The sequence below is a fragment of the Ictidomys tridecemlineatus genome, chromosome 7 (assembly GCF_052094955.1).
Source record: "Ictidomys tridecemlineatus isolate mIctTri1 chromosome 7, mIctTri1.hap1, whole genome shotgun sequence".
Lineage (NCBI taxonomy): Eukaryota > Metazoa > Chordata > Mammalia > Rodentia > Sciuridae > Ictidomys > Ictidomys tridecemlineatus.
This window is the reverse complement of record NC_135483.1, coordinates 62226546-62241734: the sequence shown is the minus strand read 5'-3', so window position 1 is coordinate 62241734 and position 15189 is coordinate 62226546. Positions and strand designations below refer to the sequence as shown.

General features: G+C 34.6%; 1 protein-coding gene across 2 annotated transcripts in view; it reads right to left on the bottom strand.

Annotated features, from left to right (window-relative positions):
* The window catches only part of Rab2a (RAB2A, member RAS oncogene family), an 85982-nt gene that overhangs the window by 48569 nt on the left and 22224 nt on the right, over positions 1–15189 (bottom strand). The window contains exon 2 of one of the 2 annotated variants that reach the window (XM_078017064.1): positions 5511–5582. The exons of the other annotated variant lie outside the window; for it this stretch is intronic. Coding sequence (XP_077873190.1) covers positions 5511–5582 — 72 coding nt within the window. The remainder of the gene's footprint in view (positions 1–5510; positions 5583–15189) is intronic. 2 annotated transcript variants of the gene reach the window in all.

The following is a 15189-nucleotide window of genomic DNA, read 5'->3' as shown; positions in this document are numbered from 1 at the left end:
TTGGAGTAAACCTATAGGTTAGCCACAGAAAACAAAGAAGCAAGAGGATTAAGAGATAGGCAGATATTATTTTAATGACATAGTGGTTAGGATTAAAGTTTGATAAGCTGGGAAGTAAGAAGAGGGGTTAGAGTGAAAAGACGGTAGGATCAACAGATTACAGATTTATGGAATTAAAAAATGTCAGCTTTAGGAACTAAAGAGAGCGAGTTGGAAGAATGTCAGATAATCAGAAGAGAGAAAGTCAGATAACCAGAGTACTGAAGTGAAATTCTGAAATGGCTCCTAATATTGGTAATGACAATGTCTTAATTGTGACTATGAGAGTATATAGCTAAGGTAGTGTAAAAGCAAATCATTGGAGGAAGCCAGGCACAGTTGCACACGCCTACAATCCCAGCAGCTTGGGAGGCTGAGGCATGAGGATCTAAAGTTCAAACCCAGCCTCTGCAACTTCATGAGACCCTATGCAATTAAATGAGACCCTGTATCTAAATAAAATTTAAAAAGGGTTAGGGACACGGTGTAGTGACTAAGCACCCCTGGGCTCAATCCCTGGTACCAAAAAAATAAAAATTAAAAATAATTCACTGGAAGAGAGGAAGAAAAAGGAACAAAGAGGTCAGGATATGTGTGGGTGTGTGATCACATGTGGGTATAAGGCAGATGATATAGAATGTTTTTCTAGCTGCATGATTAGTAGTGAAGTCATTGCTTCAGTGCTTCTCAAACTTTAATGTTCATATGAATCACTTGGAGATCCTGTTAAAACGTGGATTATGATTCAGCAGATTCTTTTAACTTTGCTTATTTGGTTTTTGCTTTTTTGAGAGGTGTGGGTGGGTCCTAGGGACTGTGTGCTAGGCAAGTGCCCCATTGCTGAACTATGTCCCCAAACCCTCAGCAGACTTTTAAACAAGCTCCCATATGATACTGATGCAGCTGGTTCAGAGGTCTAGTCTGGACTTTCAATGTTATTGTGTACATGAAGTTATTTGTAAACTTCTTTGATTTATATCTTATGATTCTCACCAAGATAGTGAAAGAATAAAGAGTATTTTACAGTATTTCATGATCTTTTATCTCCTCTTTTCCATCATTTAACACTTTCTTTGTCATGACCTAACCTTAAATTTTTCATCATCTATTTCTCAGGCAAAGGCAAGTATGCAGCAGTCAAGATACTGTCTTATGCCTATCTTAGCAAACATTCCCATATTCCTTTTGAAATTATGTACTAATGGCCTGATATTTTTATGTCTGAAAAAATAAATTGCCATGATAGAGGTTTCCAAAAATGTTAAGGAGGGTATGTGTACAAGCAGAAACAGTAATTAACAATACTCACTGCTTCTGCTGGCTCGCATTCAGCTTGACTGACTGACTGACTGTAACTGAATACACTGAGTTTACTATATGTAACTACATAAGCTGTAATGGCAGAAAGACAGCCTGAAAAGAATGGTCAGCCTTGACTTTATAAAACAGTCTTCAGTGGGAAAAACATAATTATCAACATCAACAATGAATTGCAAACTCTATTATAGTTGTTTGCTTCACAGAAATTTATGGATTTTAAAGAAAGTATCACTACCTCAAATAATCTCACATGCTAGGCAAGCACTCTACTACTGAGCTACAACCCCAACCCCGAAACATCTTAAATTCTGAGTCACTTTACATTCACTTTATAGGACCTGAAATAAAATTCTAGTTTAAAAGAGGTGTTGATGGTGTCTAACATTTTAAAAATAATAAGACTCTTGCTAAAGCCAGCTGTACCATGACCTCTAACAGTTTCTAAGAAAAAATATGATTTACTTCATGAAAAGTCCACTGGATGTAGTTTCCCTACACATATAGCAAGTAAAAGATAGGACTACCTATATCCATCCCCTGTAAGATTTACTTTGTCTCTGGAGGAGGAATGATTATGATCATAAACAAAGAAGTTCTAAAGCATGACCTACTATGGACACCACTATTTACCACTCAAGTTGGTGTTGGGCTCATGCTGAAACTCAGAGCCTACACAGTTACTCTAACTTAGCTATTTTCCAGCATTTTTTATATTTCTTCCTTTCCAGTCAACAATAATTCCTCACAAGCATGGATATACTAGTCTCATTTCCTATAAATGGGGACTATAGTTTGGCATACGTAAATTTGCTTAGAAAAAAACTTCAAGAGCTGGAAATATAACTCCGTTGGTAGAATGCTTGCCTCACATGCACATGGTCCTGGGTTCAATCCCTAGCACCAGAAAAACAAACAAACAAAAAACTTCAATAAGCAGACATGTCAATGGCATGTACTGAGAAAATGGGGAAGAGCTAGCAACTAAGGTTTGATTGGACTTACTATTTTTTATGTATTAAGTAAAGTAGGAGAGAGAGTGAGAAGGCAGAAGAATCAAGAGCTTAGGTATGAGGCTTATAAGTACAGAATTGATCATTACAGTAGACAGAAGTTAAGGACACGATGACTAGCTAGGATAGCTAGATATCATGGAATTACAGTGTTAGTTATGACTATTCATCCAAACTTCTACTCATTACTACCGATTTGGTAACCAGGTTGTACAAAGTGACCTGTGGACCCTAGGCCAGAGATGACAAAACAAGGAACCAATTGAAGCAATGAACTCTCTTCCACAGGGAACTTGGAAATGAGTTTAAAACAATCTCTGCTCTCCTGAATGGGATATGAACTTCAAAGCTACTGATAATAACCCTTTCCCACCATGGACACTGGGAAACCAAACACATTGGTTAACAGGAAGAAAGAAAAATGAAGCAGGAATGAGAAAATAACAAAAGAATGTGAAAAAGACAAAATTTCTTATGTCTCCTCTTTAAGAGCTATAAACTCTGGTTCTAGGCTGCTTCCCTCCTTCGTTTCTGTGGGACATTTAAATATTAAAAATAATAAATTCTCCTTTTGGCTTAAGCTGAGTTAGGTGGATAATAATATTTACAAATAATTTGAAGAGTTAGAGAAGTGGCGAAAAGTGTATAGGTCAGGGTCCAACCAGAAAAACAGCAACCACACTTAAGTATTTAAATACTGAGAGAATTTAATGTAGGGGTTGGTTATAGTAAAGGAAGAGAAAAAAAAAAAAAGAAAGAAAGAAAACACCCCAAAGAGAAAGGGAATCAACCCACTGATTCCTGCCCTAACAAGAAGCTGCTACTGTCCCTAGGCTGAGGATGCAGGGAGAAATTAGGGTTATCAAAGTGCAGGAGCCAGACTACCTGAGGGCTTGCCAAGCAGGGAGGGGCTAGAGATCCAGTTAAAGGAGAACATATAGTCAACCCAGGCTGAGAGAAAAGTAAAAAAGATCCTTGGCTTCTCTTTTCTTTTAGCCTACTACTTCCCAGTGTCTGCCATCAGTAAATCTAGAGTGAAGCCAGCTGGCAGTTACATGAGTTACAGTTTTCCAAACAACTTTCTTTGATCTGCTCCCTCATCTCTCTTACAAGTATAGCCTATGCCAATTTCTGACAGCACGCTCAGATCCATTCTCTCCATCGGGTGTGCCAAAACAGCTTAGAAACTTATGTGTAAGATTCAATGAAAAGAAAGAACACATTTATTTAGTGTTCTAATTTTAAAAAACAATAACAACAAAAAAATCTAATTGTCTTAGGACTGGGGCATTCCTAAAATTAGCTACCAATGTTTAAAAACTATTGAACAAAGAATAGATCCTATACAAAAATAAGCTCACAAAAGCTAACAAAATCATAAGGCCAGTATTAAATAGTACTACCTATTTTACCCATCATCATTGTATATACTTGGAAAATATCAAATTTAATATAGATTATGGATAATATTCTTATTAACAGGAGTTGCTAATAAAAATATCAATGTATCTACCAACTGCATATGACTTGGTTGAAACTATTCACTGATCTAATAATCTGATTATTTTAGTCAGCTATTTCACTGCTGTGACTAGAAGACCCGGTCAGAACAACTGTAGAGGAGGAAAAATTTACTTGAGGGCTCAAGGTTTCAGAGGTCTTAGTCCACAGAAGGTGGGCTCCATTCCTTGGGGCTCGAGATGAAGCAGAACATCACGGCAGAAGAGTGTGGCAGAGGGAAGCAGCTCGCATTTTGATCAGGAAGCAGAAAGAGAGTTCTCCACTTCCCAGATACAAATATATACTCCAAAGCCAGGACTCCCAATGCCTACCTCCTCCAACCACACCCTACCACTTCAATTAACACTCAGTTAATCCCTATCAAAGGATTAATTTGCTGACTGGATTAAGACTTTCGGAAACCCAATCTTCTCCTCTGAACTTTCTTGCATTGTCTCATGCGTGAGCTTTTGGGGGACATCTCATTTCCAATCCATAACACTGATCAATAAGTTCTATCTTTGGTATTTTGAAAATGTATAGGACATGAAAATTAATATGCTATAAATGGTAACTTAAAATCCATAGAAAATGAGCAGTGACTGAAGATTCACTAAGCAATCAGTTATTAACGAGTAACTAGATTCCCAAACCCTTTTTCTTCATATTTAACTAATTCCTAGTAGTTAAATGGGCTATAGCTGTAGAATAGTCAGTTAGCTAGATTCCTTGGCTTTCAGCATATACTTTCAAACAAATAAGAATCCTAAAAGGGTAATGATAACCTAAAATTTTGAGGATTTCACCCCATTTATAGCATTGTATATTAATAAAAATGAATAGTATCACTATTTTAAATAATAACAGATAATATTTACTGTTTCTTACTGGTAATGATTTCATTTACTAGTCATAATTACTTGATGGCAGTTTCTCTTGGCTAACAATTATAGGCAAGTCTATAGTATTCACCATGTAGCCAGGCACTGTTCCAATGCTTTATACTTATTATTTACTTAATGCTCAAAATAACTTTGTGGGATTGGTAAGGCTATGATTTTTCACTGTTCTGAAAGACAAAGTAAGAAATGGAGCAGTGAAGAGGTTTAACCAAACAGTGGCAATCCAGCAAATGGATTCAGTTTCTACTCCTACCATGATGCTATGTTGTCCCTCAATTGTTTAATTATTAAATACAACTGAAATCTTAAATATCAATGTCTTCTGCATTGTTTGTACAAAGTTGGGTAATAGTGATTTTTACTTCTCATATTTCTAAAAAAGTGATGGAAAGTAAACTGCACAAGAAACCTAGTTTCAGTTGGGAGCAGTGGCACATGTCTGTAATCCCAGCAACTTGGGAGGCCATGGCAGGATCTCAAGTTCAAAGCCAAACTCAGCAACTTAGTCAGGCCCTAAGCAACTTAAGGAGACTCTTGTCTCTAAATAAAACATAAAAAGACCTGGGGATGCCACTCAGTGGTTAAATACTCCTGGGTTCAATTCCTGGTACAAAAAAAAAAAAAAAAAAAAAAGAAATCTAGTTTTTCACTGCTTCTGGAATCATCACTAATAGAATGGAACCTCTTACATATAAAACTATTTTAAACTTTTAATGCTTATCTCTTTTATAAAACTTACCAATAGTGAGGTCATGCACCGGCTGAAACCTCTTGTCTGTGAACTGTAGCAATAAGCATGATTTACCAACACCTGGAAATTAAAAAAATAGTTAACAGACAAAATTCACAGAAATTGAGAAAAACTTTACAAAAGCACATAGAAAGTGGTAGCAAGGGTTTCTGGATGCAGTAAACAATCTGCCATTATTTCTCAAATACCATTTTTGCTCTTTCTTTTCTTTTTCTTTCTTTTTTTTTTGGGGGGGGGTGTGTGTGTATGTATCAGGGGTTGAACCTAGGGACATTCAACCACTGAGCCACATCCCTAGCCCTATTTATTTTATTTAGAGATAGGGTCTCACTGAGTTGCTTAGTGCCTCACTTTTCTTGAGGCTGGCTTTGAACTGATCCTCCTGTCTCAGCTTCCTGAGCTGCTGGGATTACAGGCGTGGGCCACCATGCCCGGCCCTTTTCAGCTTTTTTAACTTATTCAACATTTCAATATGAAAGAAAGATATGGTAGCTGAACTTCCAGAAGACAACTAGTCCCTCCTAGAAGCCTCTACCACAGTACTACTCAGTAGAGTTTTCATTTACTTTTTTGTGTATGTGTGCATCAGTGAAAATATTTAAAGTACACCGATTTCTTATATTAGTTTATCATATGCCTAAACAAACAAGCCAGCAGTAAGTATTTAAGAACACTTTTCTAAGACATGTGCTTGTTCTGATTTCTTGCTAATTTATTTCATGACCAACTGTAATCTGAATTGCATTCCTTCATTCCACTACACCTTCATTAAGGTTATGAATAACTTCTACATTCCCAAATTCAAAGTAAAATTTTCTATATTCATCCCACTTGTCCTTTAAAAAAATTAGATATTGAACTCACATCTTCTTCCTAATTACTTTGATTCTGTTTTTAAAAATATTTTTAAAGTAAGTTTTTAGTTATTGATAGACATTTATTTATTTATATGTGGTGCTAAGAATCTAACCCAGGCCTCACATATGCCAAGCAAGTGCCCTACTGTTGAGCCCTAGCCCCAGCCCTATTTTCATTTTCTTTAAGAAACATTTCCTCATCCTCACACTAGACTAAGCCTGTCACAGCATCCTGCACTTCTACCAAACACAAAAGACAGTCATCATTCAAAGTCTTTATTGAATGCTTAATATGCACTGAATTAGGGACTTGAAGATATAGTAGTGAAGAAAACTGACATAATTCCTACATATGGAATTAACAGTCTAGCACAGGTGGAGCAATTACACAGAATGAACCCAAATATATGCCGAAATATGTAGATGAATTATAATCTGAAATAATTATAATGATTGCAACTTGAAAGAAAGAATAAGGTGACATTAGGAAGAGTAGTGAAAAAGACTTAAACTAAATAGATCAAGAAGTTATTTCTGAAGAAGTGTCACTTAAACTAGACTGTTCAACTTCTTCTAGATTATGAATTCAATGAGAAAAGGGACTGAGACTATCTTGTCATTTTTTGCCTTTACCCTATGGCACAGTGAAGGCATTTCATAATTTTGCTCAATGACTGCTTTTAATGTCAAACACTATTAAGATTGCCAAAATATCCAGCAACAAATCAAAGACACCTTCTGTAACTTATGATTGTTAAGTTTTATAAATATTTCAGTATTCTAGTTAACTGAAAAGATATTGGAATTTTCAAACCTATGACCTTGGAGAGTTGTCTTCTCTTTCTTATATTACAAAAAGCCCAAAGTCAAACTCATCATTTTATCTGATTTTTAACTCTTTTCAATAGTCTTCAGGTACAGGATTGAAGACCAATTTTTCTAAGTTAAAAGACTGTTACCAAGTATACAAAAGGAATTTATTCTTTGCATAAAACCTATGACTATAGGAAATAATCTTAATTTTTCCATATGGTATAAAAAATTATACTTAGAAATCACAGGTCTTATGGAGGGACCTCAAATGACAGAAGAGCCTGAAAAACCTTTCCTACTTTACAATAAAATACATACCACTCTAATAAGTCCACTTTTACTCTAAGTGCCGGATAAATATAGAAAATGCTTATTTGTTGCTTCAAAACTTTCAAGACTCCATATTCTTTCCTTAGACAATCATTTATTTTTCAAAATAGAGAATATTTATACAGTGTCATTATAGTGATTCTCAAGTGTTCTTATTTACAAATCTATAGACTATTTAATAGGGTTGGTTACAGAGATAGCTTACTTTATTCAGTATTTATTATTTCTGTGTAAACTTGTTAACAAACAGGGGTATATGGTCACACTCACCAATGCCCTTCCAAATTGCTAAGTCAAATAGCCAGCATTTTTTCTTAGTGTTCAACACATCTGACCCATAAATAGGATCTACTTGTACCCATAACCAAATCTATGAAATTTATTAATCTAAAGCCTCCTTGAGAATGAGCTCCTCTGGCTTTGTCAGGCTATAATTATCTCCTTGAATGTCTTTATTCTGTAACAACTAATTCTCTTCTTTTATGCAATCTTGTATTAAATACTGAGGGTTTTCTATACTTCACCTTTGTTTACACTTCTCACTCTACCCTACCCTTTTTAGACTAAGAGGAACAATCTAGTCCTGAAGCCTCAATCTACTTTTATAAATTAGTCAGTGATTATTAAATCCATCTCCACTGCCACCATCTTTTTTAAAAATATTTTTTTAGTTGTCGATGGGCCTTTATTTATTTGTTTATATGGGGTGCTGAGAATTGAATGTCACATATGCTAGGCAAGTACTCTACCACGGAGCCACAACCTCTGCTCTACTGCCACCATCATAATTCCAGTCATTTCCAACTTACTATAGAACATTTCCACTTTAATTCCTTCAGGCCTGAAACACACACTTCCCAAACCTAATTCATTCTTTTCCCTACTATCCTTCCCTATTGGTTCTTCCCAACCAATTCTAGGTTCAACTTATCAAAGACAACAGAACAAAATGCAAGTTTTCCATATTTCCTAATTTCCAGATATGGGTCCTAATGGATCATACTAATAGGAAATGCAGAATCATTTTAATTCCTCCTCTTCATTATCTCTCTCAAAAGGTTCACCAATCTATCTCATGGATTCTCTCTGAAATATCTTCATGAATACCCTTCTCTCATCTTAATTCTCAGTGCTATAATCAATTAGACACCCAAGTGCAAATGTGAGTAGACAACTGACTATGAATCTTCATTTCAGGAAGACAAAAATTTAAGACTTGTCAGCATAAAAAAATTAAAGGATGAGAAGAATCAGCAAAAAGGCAAGGCATATAGAATCAAGAAGAGAACAAAATGTTTTCAGGTAAGGTTGATATTTTAAAACTCTTTCTTTTTAAAATGAAGAAAAAGTCTGGATTTAAATCTTTACAAAAACCTCCCAGAAAGAATTCCTTTTGTCACTCATTCATTCATTTTTTTAATGCTGGGAATGTAGGGTCTGCATATGCTAAACAAATACTCAACCACTTAGCTTCATCTCCAGCCCTAGTAATCTCTTTTATTTTTTATTTATTTTTTTTTTTAGAAGTTTGATTTACATTCAACATTTAAACTTTATTAAATATATGTCCACAATTAAAGGTAAGTTGTTGTACCTAAATTTTTAAAAGGTATACTTTTTATTATTTCTTCCAAATTGTCATTTTATAAAAGAAAACCAATGACTCACCAGTAACAATTAACGAATCTTAACATTAATCATATTTGAATGAATGAAACTTTAAAAAGTGAATTAAGTAAAAGAAGCCAGTCTCAAAAGGATATCTGTTATACAAATCAGTTAACATATTATATACAGACTTGGGAAATCCATGGAGACAGACAATAGTAGTGGTTGCCAGATACTAGGAAGCAGGGGACATTGGGAATTGAAGGGAAATTGGAATATCATCTTTTCTTAGTATGGTATCAATCTTTTAAAGTTAAATAATGTTGATAGCAACACTATTTAGTCAATATATTAAAACCTTTTTGTTGTACACTTTTGAAGGGTAAGTCAAGATATATCAATTATAATCAATAAGAAAATTATTGTGAACAATATTGCAAATATTATCAATGAATTTGAAGAAGTCCTTATTATGAGTCTCTTTCCCTTTCTTACATCTTCAGAGAAAATCACTTCTTAAAAGATTATTAGGGCAAATTTTAATTATTCAATTTAATACTATTGTATTCAATAGTATACAATATTGATTTATATGTTCATTTTAAAGCCACAAGTATTTTTTTTATTAATCAAGCTTTATTCTATTTTTTCTCCTTTGCTATTATGATGGACGAAACATCTTTTTTTTTTCCTAGTAATCTCTTTTAAATGGTTATTTTTTGCATTTCTGCTAGTCATTTTTCTACACAGAATGAAAAATTAAAGAAAAAACAACTCTCCTAGTTTTCTTTTTCTTTCTTTTAAAAAATATTTATGCTTGGATCTCTGATTAAGACTAAATTTGGCATGTGATGAGAGTGTTAGCTCATATCACATTCTATACCCAGAACATTCAAGGCTTTTTTACAACCTCTCCCTATGCTAAACAAATACTCAACCACTTAGCTTCATCTCTAGCCCTAGTAATCTCTTTTAAATGGTTATTTTTGCATTTCTGCTAGTCATTTTTCTATACAGAATGAAAAGTTAAAGAAAAAGCAACTATCCTAGTTTTCTTTTTCTTCCTTTTAAAAAATATTTATGCTTAGATCTCTGATTAAGACTAAATTTGTCATGTGATGGGAGTGTTGGCTCATACCATGTTCTATACCCAGAACATTCAAGGCTTTTGTACAACCTCTCCCTGCAGACAGATTTCCACTATTGGCTTTTCACCAACACAGATGCCTTCTCCTAGCAATTCATGTGAAGTAGTTCCCACTGCAAATCACTTTCTAGTTCTGAGTCTTCACCAGAAAAACCTCAAACTGATGCTCAGGACTCATCCCTCCAGAGATTCTGATGGAACCATCAGTACAGTACTGGTTAAAAAGCACTACCTGGGTGACCTTGGATAAACTAGTAGGCCTTTGTTGTGTTTCTTTTTCTTTTTGGTACTGGGGATTGAACCCAGGAGGGCTTTACTACTGAACTATATTCCCAGATCCTTTTATTTTTTATTTTGAGGGAGTCCTGCTAAGTTACTGAGGCTGACCTTGAAGCTGTAATCCTCCTGCCTCAGGTTCCTAAGGTGCTGGGGTTATAGGAATACACCACTGCTGACCGGTTGTATCATTCTTCTTCTTTTTAAAAAAATTTAATTTAATTTTTATTTTTAGATATACACAATAGTAGAATGTATTTTGGCATATTATGCATACATGGAGTATAACTTATTCTAATTAGAATCCTATTCATGTAGTTGTACATGATGAGGAGTTACCCTGGTTCTGTATTCAAATACAGGGATAGAAAAGTTATGTTGGCTTAAGTCTTTGTCCTTCCTATTGCTCTCCTCTCTCCCTTCCTTTCATTTTCCTTTGTCTAATCCAATGAACTCCTATTTTCCCTCTCTTAACTCTCCCTTTTGTGGATTACAGAACAAAGAGAACAATCAGCCTTTGGTTTTTTGGGACTGACTTATTTCACATAGCATGATATTCTCCAGTTCCATCCATTTACTGACTGTATCATTCTTTTTTTTTTTTTAAATACATTTAGTTGTAAAAATGGACAGAATACCTTTATTTTATTTATTTATGTGGAGCTGAGGATCAAACCCAGTAACTCACATGGAGGCGGCGAGTGCTCTACCACTGAGCTACAATCCCAGCCCCTGTATCATTCTTAAAAGGAGATTAAGAACAATATCTATATCACAAAGTTCTAAGAATTAAATCAGTTAACACATGTAGCACTTAGAACACATAGAAAGAACTACCTAAAAATTTACTGGTATTATTATTCCATTTAAATGAAAAAGAAAAATCCAACATGGATTTTTTTTTTCCAATTTTTTACTTCTTTACCCCAAACTTTCTCTAGATGCCCAGGTAATCTATCCTTTCCTTACATCCTTCAGATGTATCCCTTTACTATTCAAAACTAGATTTCATCCCTTTCTGCCAGTCTGTGAAATCTATCAACATTTTCTTGCATCTTTATTACTTACCTCTTTATCAAATCCTTTCCTCAGAATACATACATATCTTTTCCTCAGAATACATATGCTCAAGTTTCCCATACTCAAAACACACCAACTTCCCTGGCTAAGGTTGGCCTCAAACTTGTGATCCTCCTGCCTTAGGCTTCCATTCTAAGTAGCTGGGATTACAGTTGTGTGACACCAAGGATATTTAAATGCCTGTTTTTATCTAAGTTATAAAAAAAGCTTCTTGAAGGCAAGATCTGTATCTTATTTTTCATCCTCCAAAGTACCCAGAATGATCCCTTCTGCAAGTATTCATAAAATATTTGTTTAATGGGATGAGTGGGAGCATGGGAGGAATAGACGAACTCTAGATAGGATAGAGGAGTTGGAGGGAAAGGGAGGGGGCATGGGGTAATTAATGATGGTGGAATGTGATGATCATTACTATCCAAAGTACATGAATGAAGACACAAATTGGTGTGAATATACTATGTATACACCAGAGATATGAAAAATTGTGTTCTATAAATGTATTAAGAACTGTAATGCATTCTGCTGTCATACAAATAAAAAAAATTTACATAAAAACCTCAGTTGTGTAAAAAACAAGTTTTAAGGTCTTGTGTGGGTATCATGGATGTCATTTCCTCTTTTTATTTAATTAATATAAGCTAATAACAGTGGGAGGTTAAAGTTTCTACCATGAGGTCACCTTTACTTTTCCTTTTATTCAGGGACGAAGTCGCTGTCTCTCCACAGAGAGTTGGCTGAGTACCTAAATATCAAATGAGTGTCTAACAATTATATGCAGTGCATATTAAAAATCCAGATTCCTAAAGCCCACTCCAGAGATTTAGTAGATCTTTCATGGCATCCAAAGCAGTAAGCTCACCAGTGATTTTTTTAGGCAACAAATCCTTTCCCACAAGAACACTGGAGTAAATGCTAAGTATTCTAATAAAATTTATTTTCCTTGTCCTAAAATAACTTCCATCAATTTCAAGATTCCTAAAAGTCAAAGTGATGGCCTTATTTCTACAAACTGAAGCCAAACAGCTTTCATGTAAAATATGAAAATATGTGAAAAGTATGAGGGCTAATTGCTAACTGCTTAAGAAAAAATTTATACACCATTCATCCTGATAAAAGAGGGAAGGAAGAAAAAAAGAGAGGAGGAAAGGGAAACAAAAATACTGTGAAGGAACAACGGATTTACAATAATCCACTGAAGAACTCTCAGTTTTAAATTCATACCAAAGAATTGAGAAAACTTAAAATACAGATCATAAAGAGATGTGGTAAATATGATTTAAATATTAGAGTTTATTTTGCAAACAAATTTATTCTTCTTTGTGCTAATATTAAAGAGAGAAACATGAACAAACAAAGTCTAACCTTTGAAAATAGAAAATTAACACGCTCAGCATAACTACAAAGACAGACTTTATAGTTGCTATGTCAGGGCTTAAACCCATTTAAATTATTTCATAACCTGTGACCTCAGTCAAATTAGTTATAGAAACTCAGCTCCATTACCACACCTATAAACCAAGAAAAAGATAACAGAATTTCTATATCAAAGAATGTAAGGTTCAAATGATAAAATGTGAAAGTAGTTTGAAAATTTAAAAATTTAATAAATATTAAAGTGAGAATTCAAGCTGAACAGAGCTAAAAAAAGCAAAATCTCTAACCAAACTCACCTGACCCAGTGTCAAAAATTTTTAAGTATATATTTTAAAAAATTAATTGAATATCCGTAACCCTTGCTTTCCTTTTAAAAAGAATAACATCAGAATTGACTTCATGCTGTTGGTTGAACATAATATCATCCTCACACTTTTAAATGAGCACTTGCCTTAATTTATTTTAACTATCTACTGCTCTGATGGCTGATTGTAGTCAGTTGAATAATATGCTCCCAGAAGAGATATGTCAGAATCCATAATGTGATCTTATCTGAAAAAAGAATATTTGCAAAAATAATTAAGGATCTCAGGATAAACTTATCCTGAATTTAAGTGGAGCCTAACAACGACAGGAATCCTCAGAGTAAAGAGATGGAGACATGGAAGAAAGCCATGTGAAGACAGAGACGTACATTAGAGTTATGCTGCCCAACAAGGACCTCTGAAACCACTGGAAGCTGGAAAGGATTCTCCCTGGAGTCTTCAGAGAGAGCAAGCCCTGGTGACCTAATTTCAGACTTTTGGATTCCAGCATAGTAAGAGAACAAATTGTAATGTTAACACTAGATTTGTGATAATTTGTTTCAACATCCCTAGGAAACCAATACACTCATAGTTATCTTACATTTACTTCTGTCTCATTAAAAACTTTTACACTGTTGGTGTTCCAGTCCTGCTGATTCTGTCCATAATAATTCCTTCTATAATCAGTAACATGACACAAATACAAAAAATAGTGAGTGATGGAAGGAAAAGGAAACAGGGATATGGAGCCTTTATTTACTTGAGAAACCTGTCAGTGAAAGCTGGAAGGGAAGGGAAAAGATAGTTATTCAAAAGATACTGAATGTGATGGGCTGGGGATGTAACTACACTTGTCCGGCATGTGCAAGACCCTGGGTTTGACCTTAGTACCCTCTCTCCTGCCACGTACAAAGCAAAAAAAAAAAACAAAAAAAAAAACCCAGAATATGTATGTGTATTATGTTTTAGGAACTAAACGTAGTGATTGGAATAAAGAAAATTCCCAAGACACTTTCCAATGTGAAGGGAAAGGTAGCTTGAAGAATCTAAGACTCTTTCCCCTAGGAACTGGAAAGTATAGAAACAAGTATGCTGATAAGGCTGGATGAGCTGCTACAGAATCAATTAAAAAAGGAAATAAGATGATATGGAAAACTGACCCTCCCCTCCCTGATGCATATCATCTACTATTTCTCTTTCTTTATAGTATTAAAGTACCTCCAATATTAAAACACTTTTCTGGATATGATCAAAGTAAAGCAGATAACCTCAGTTGAAAAATCCATGTTCCCTTATACTAATATTTCTTATACAATGGGCCTTTGCACATATTTAATGTTTTTTCTCCAATACCCAGAGAGGAGTTATTCACTTAGCTAATGGCTACTCCTCTTTAATATGTAACTCAACTGCTATATTCACTAGGAAACTTCCAATAATATATACTCCCTTTCACAAAATGAGTTAAGTGTTCTTCTAATTTGTAAATATGAAGATTTTTCTGTCTGAGTATAGAAAATAACTAATTGTCTGGTTTCAGTGATAAAACATAATATTTACTGTCAAAGCTGGAGAAGAAGCAACACTGACACTTTTCTGTGATTACTTGCTCACTCTGGGTGTGGCAAGGACTCTAGGAATTTAAATCTAGACCTGTACCCTGTCCAACATATGAATAATCAGGCCTCCCTGAAGGAGAAAACTGACCTAAAAAGTAGGTTTATACAGAGCTGCAAGAACACTATGTATTCAGCAACTCTTTACTGAGAATCTACAATGGAAATACAATCATGAGAGAAGACCTGATAGCTTGTTTCATCTCCTATACTCTATGAAATTGTTTTGCCTTTAATTATTCAAAGTTCCAATTTTCTTTT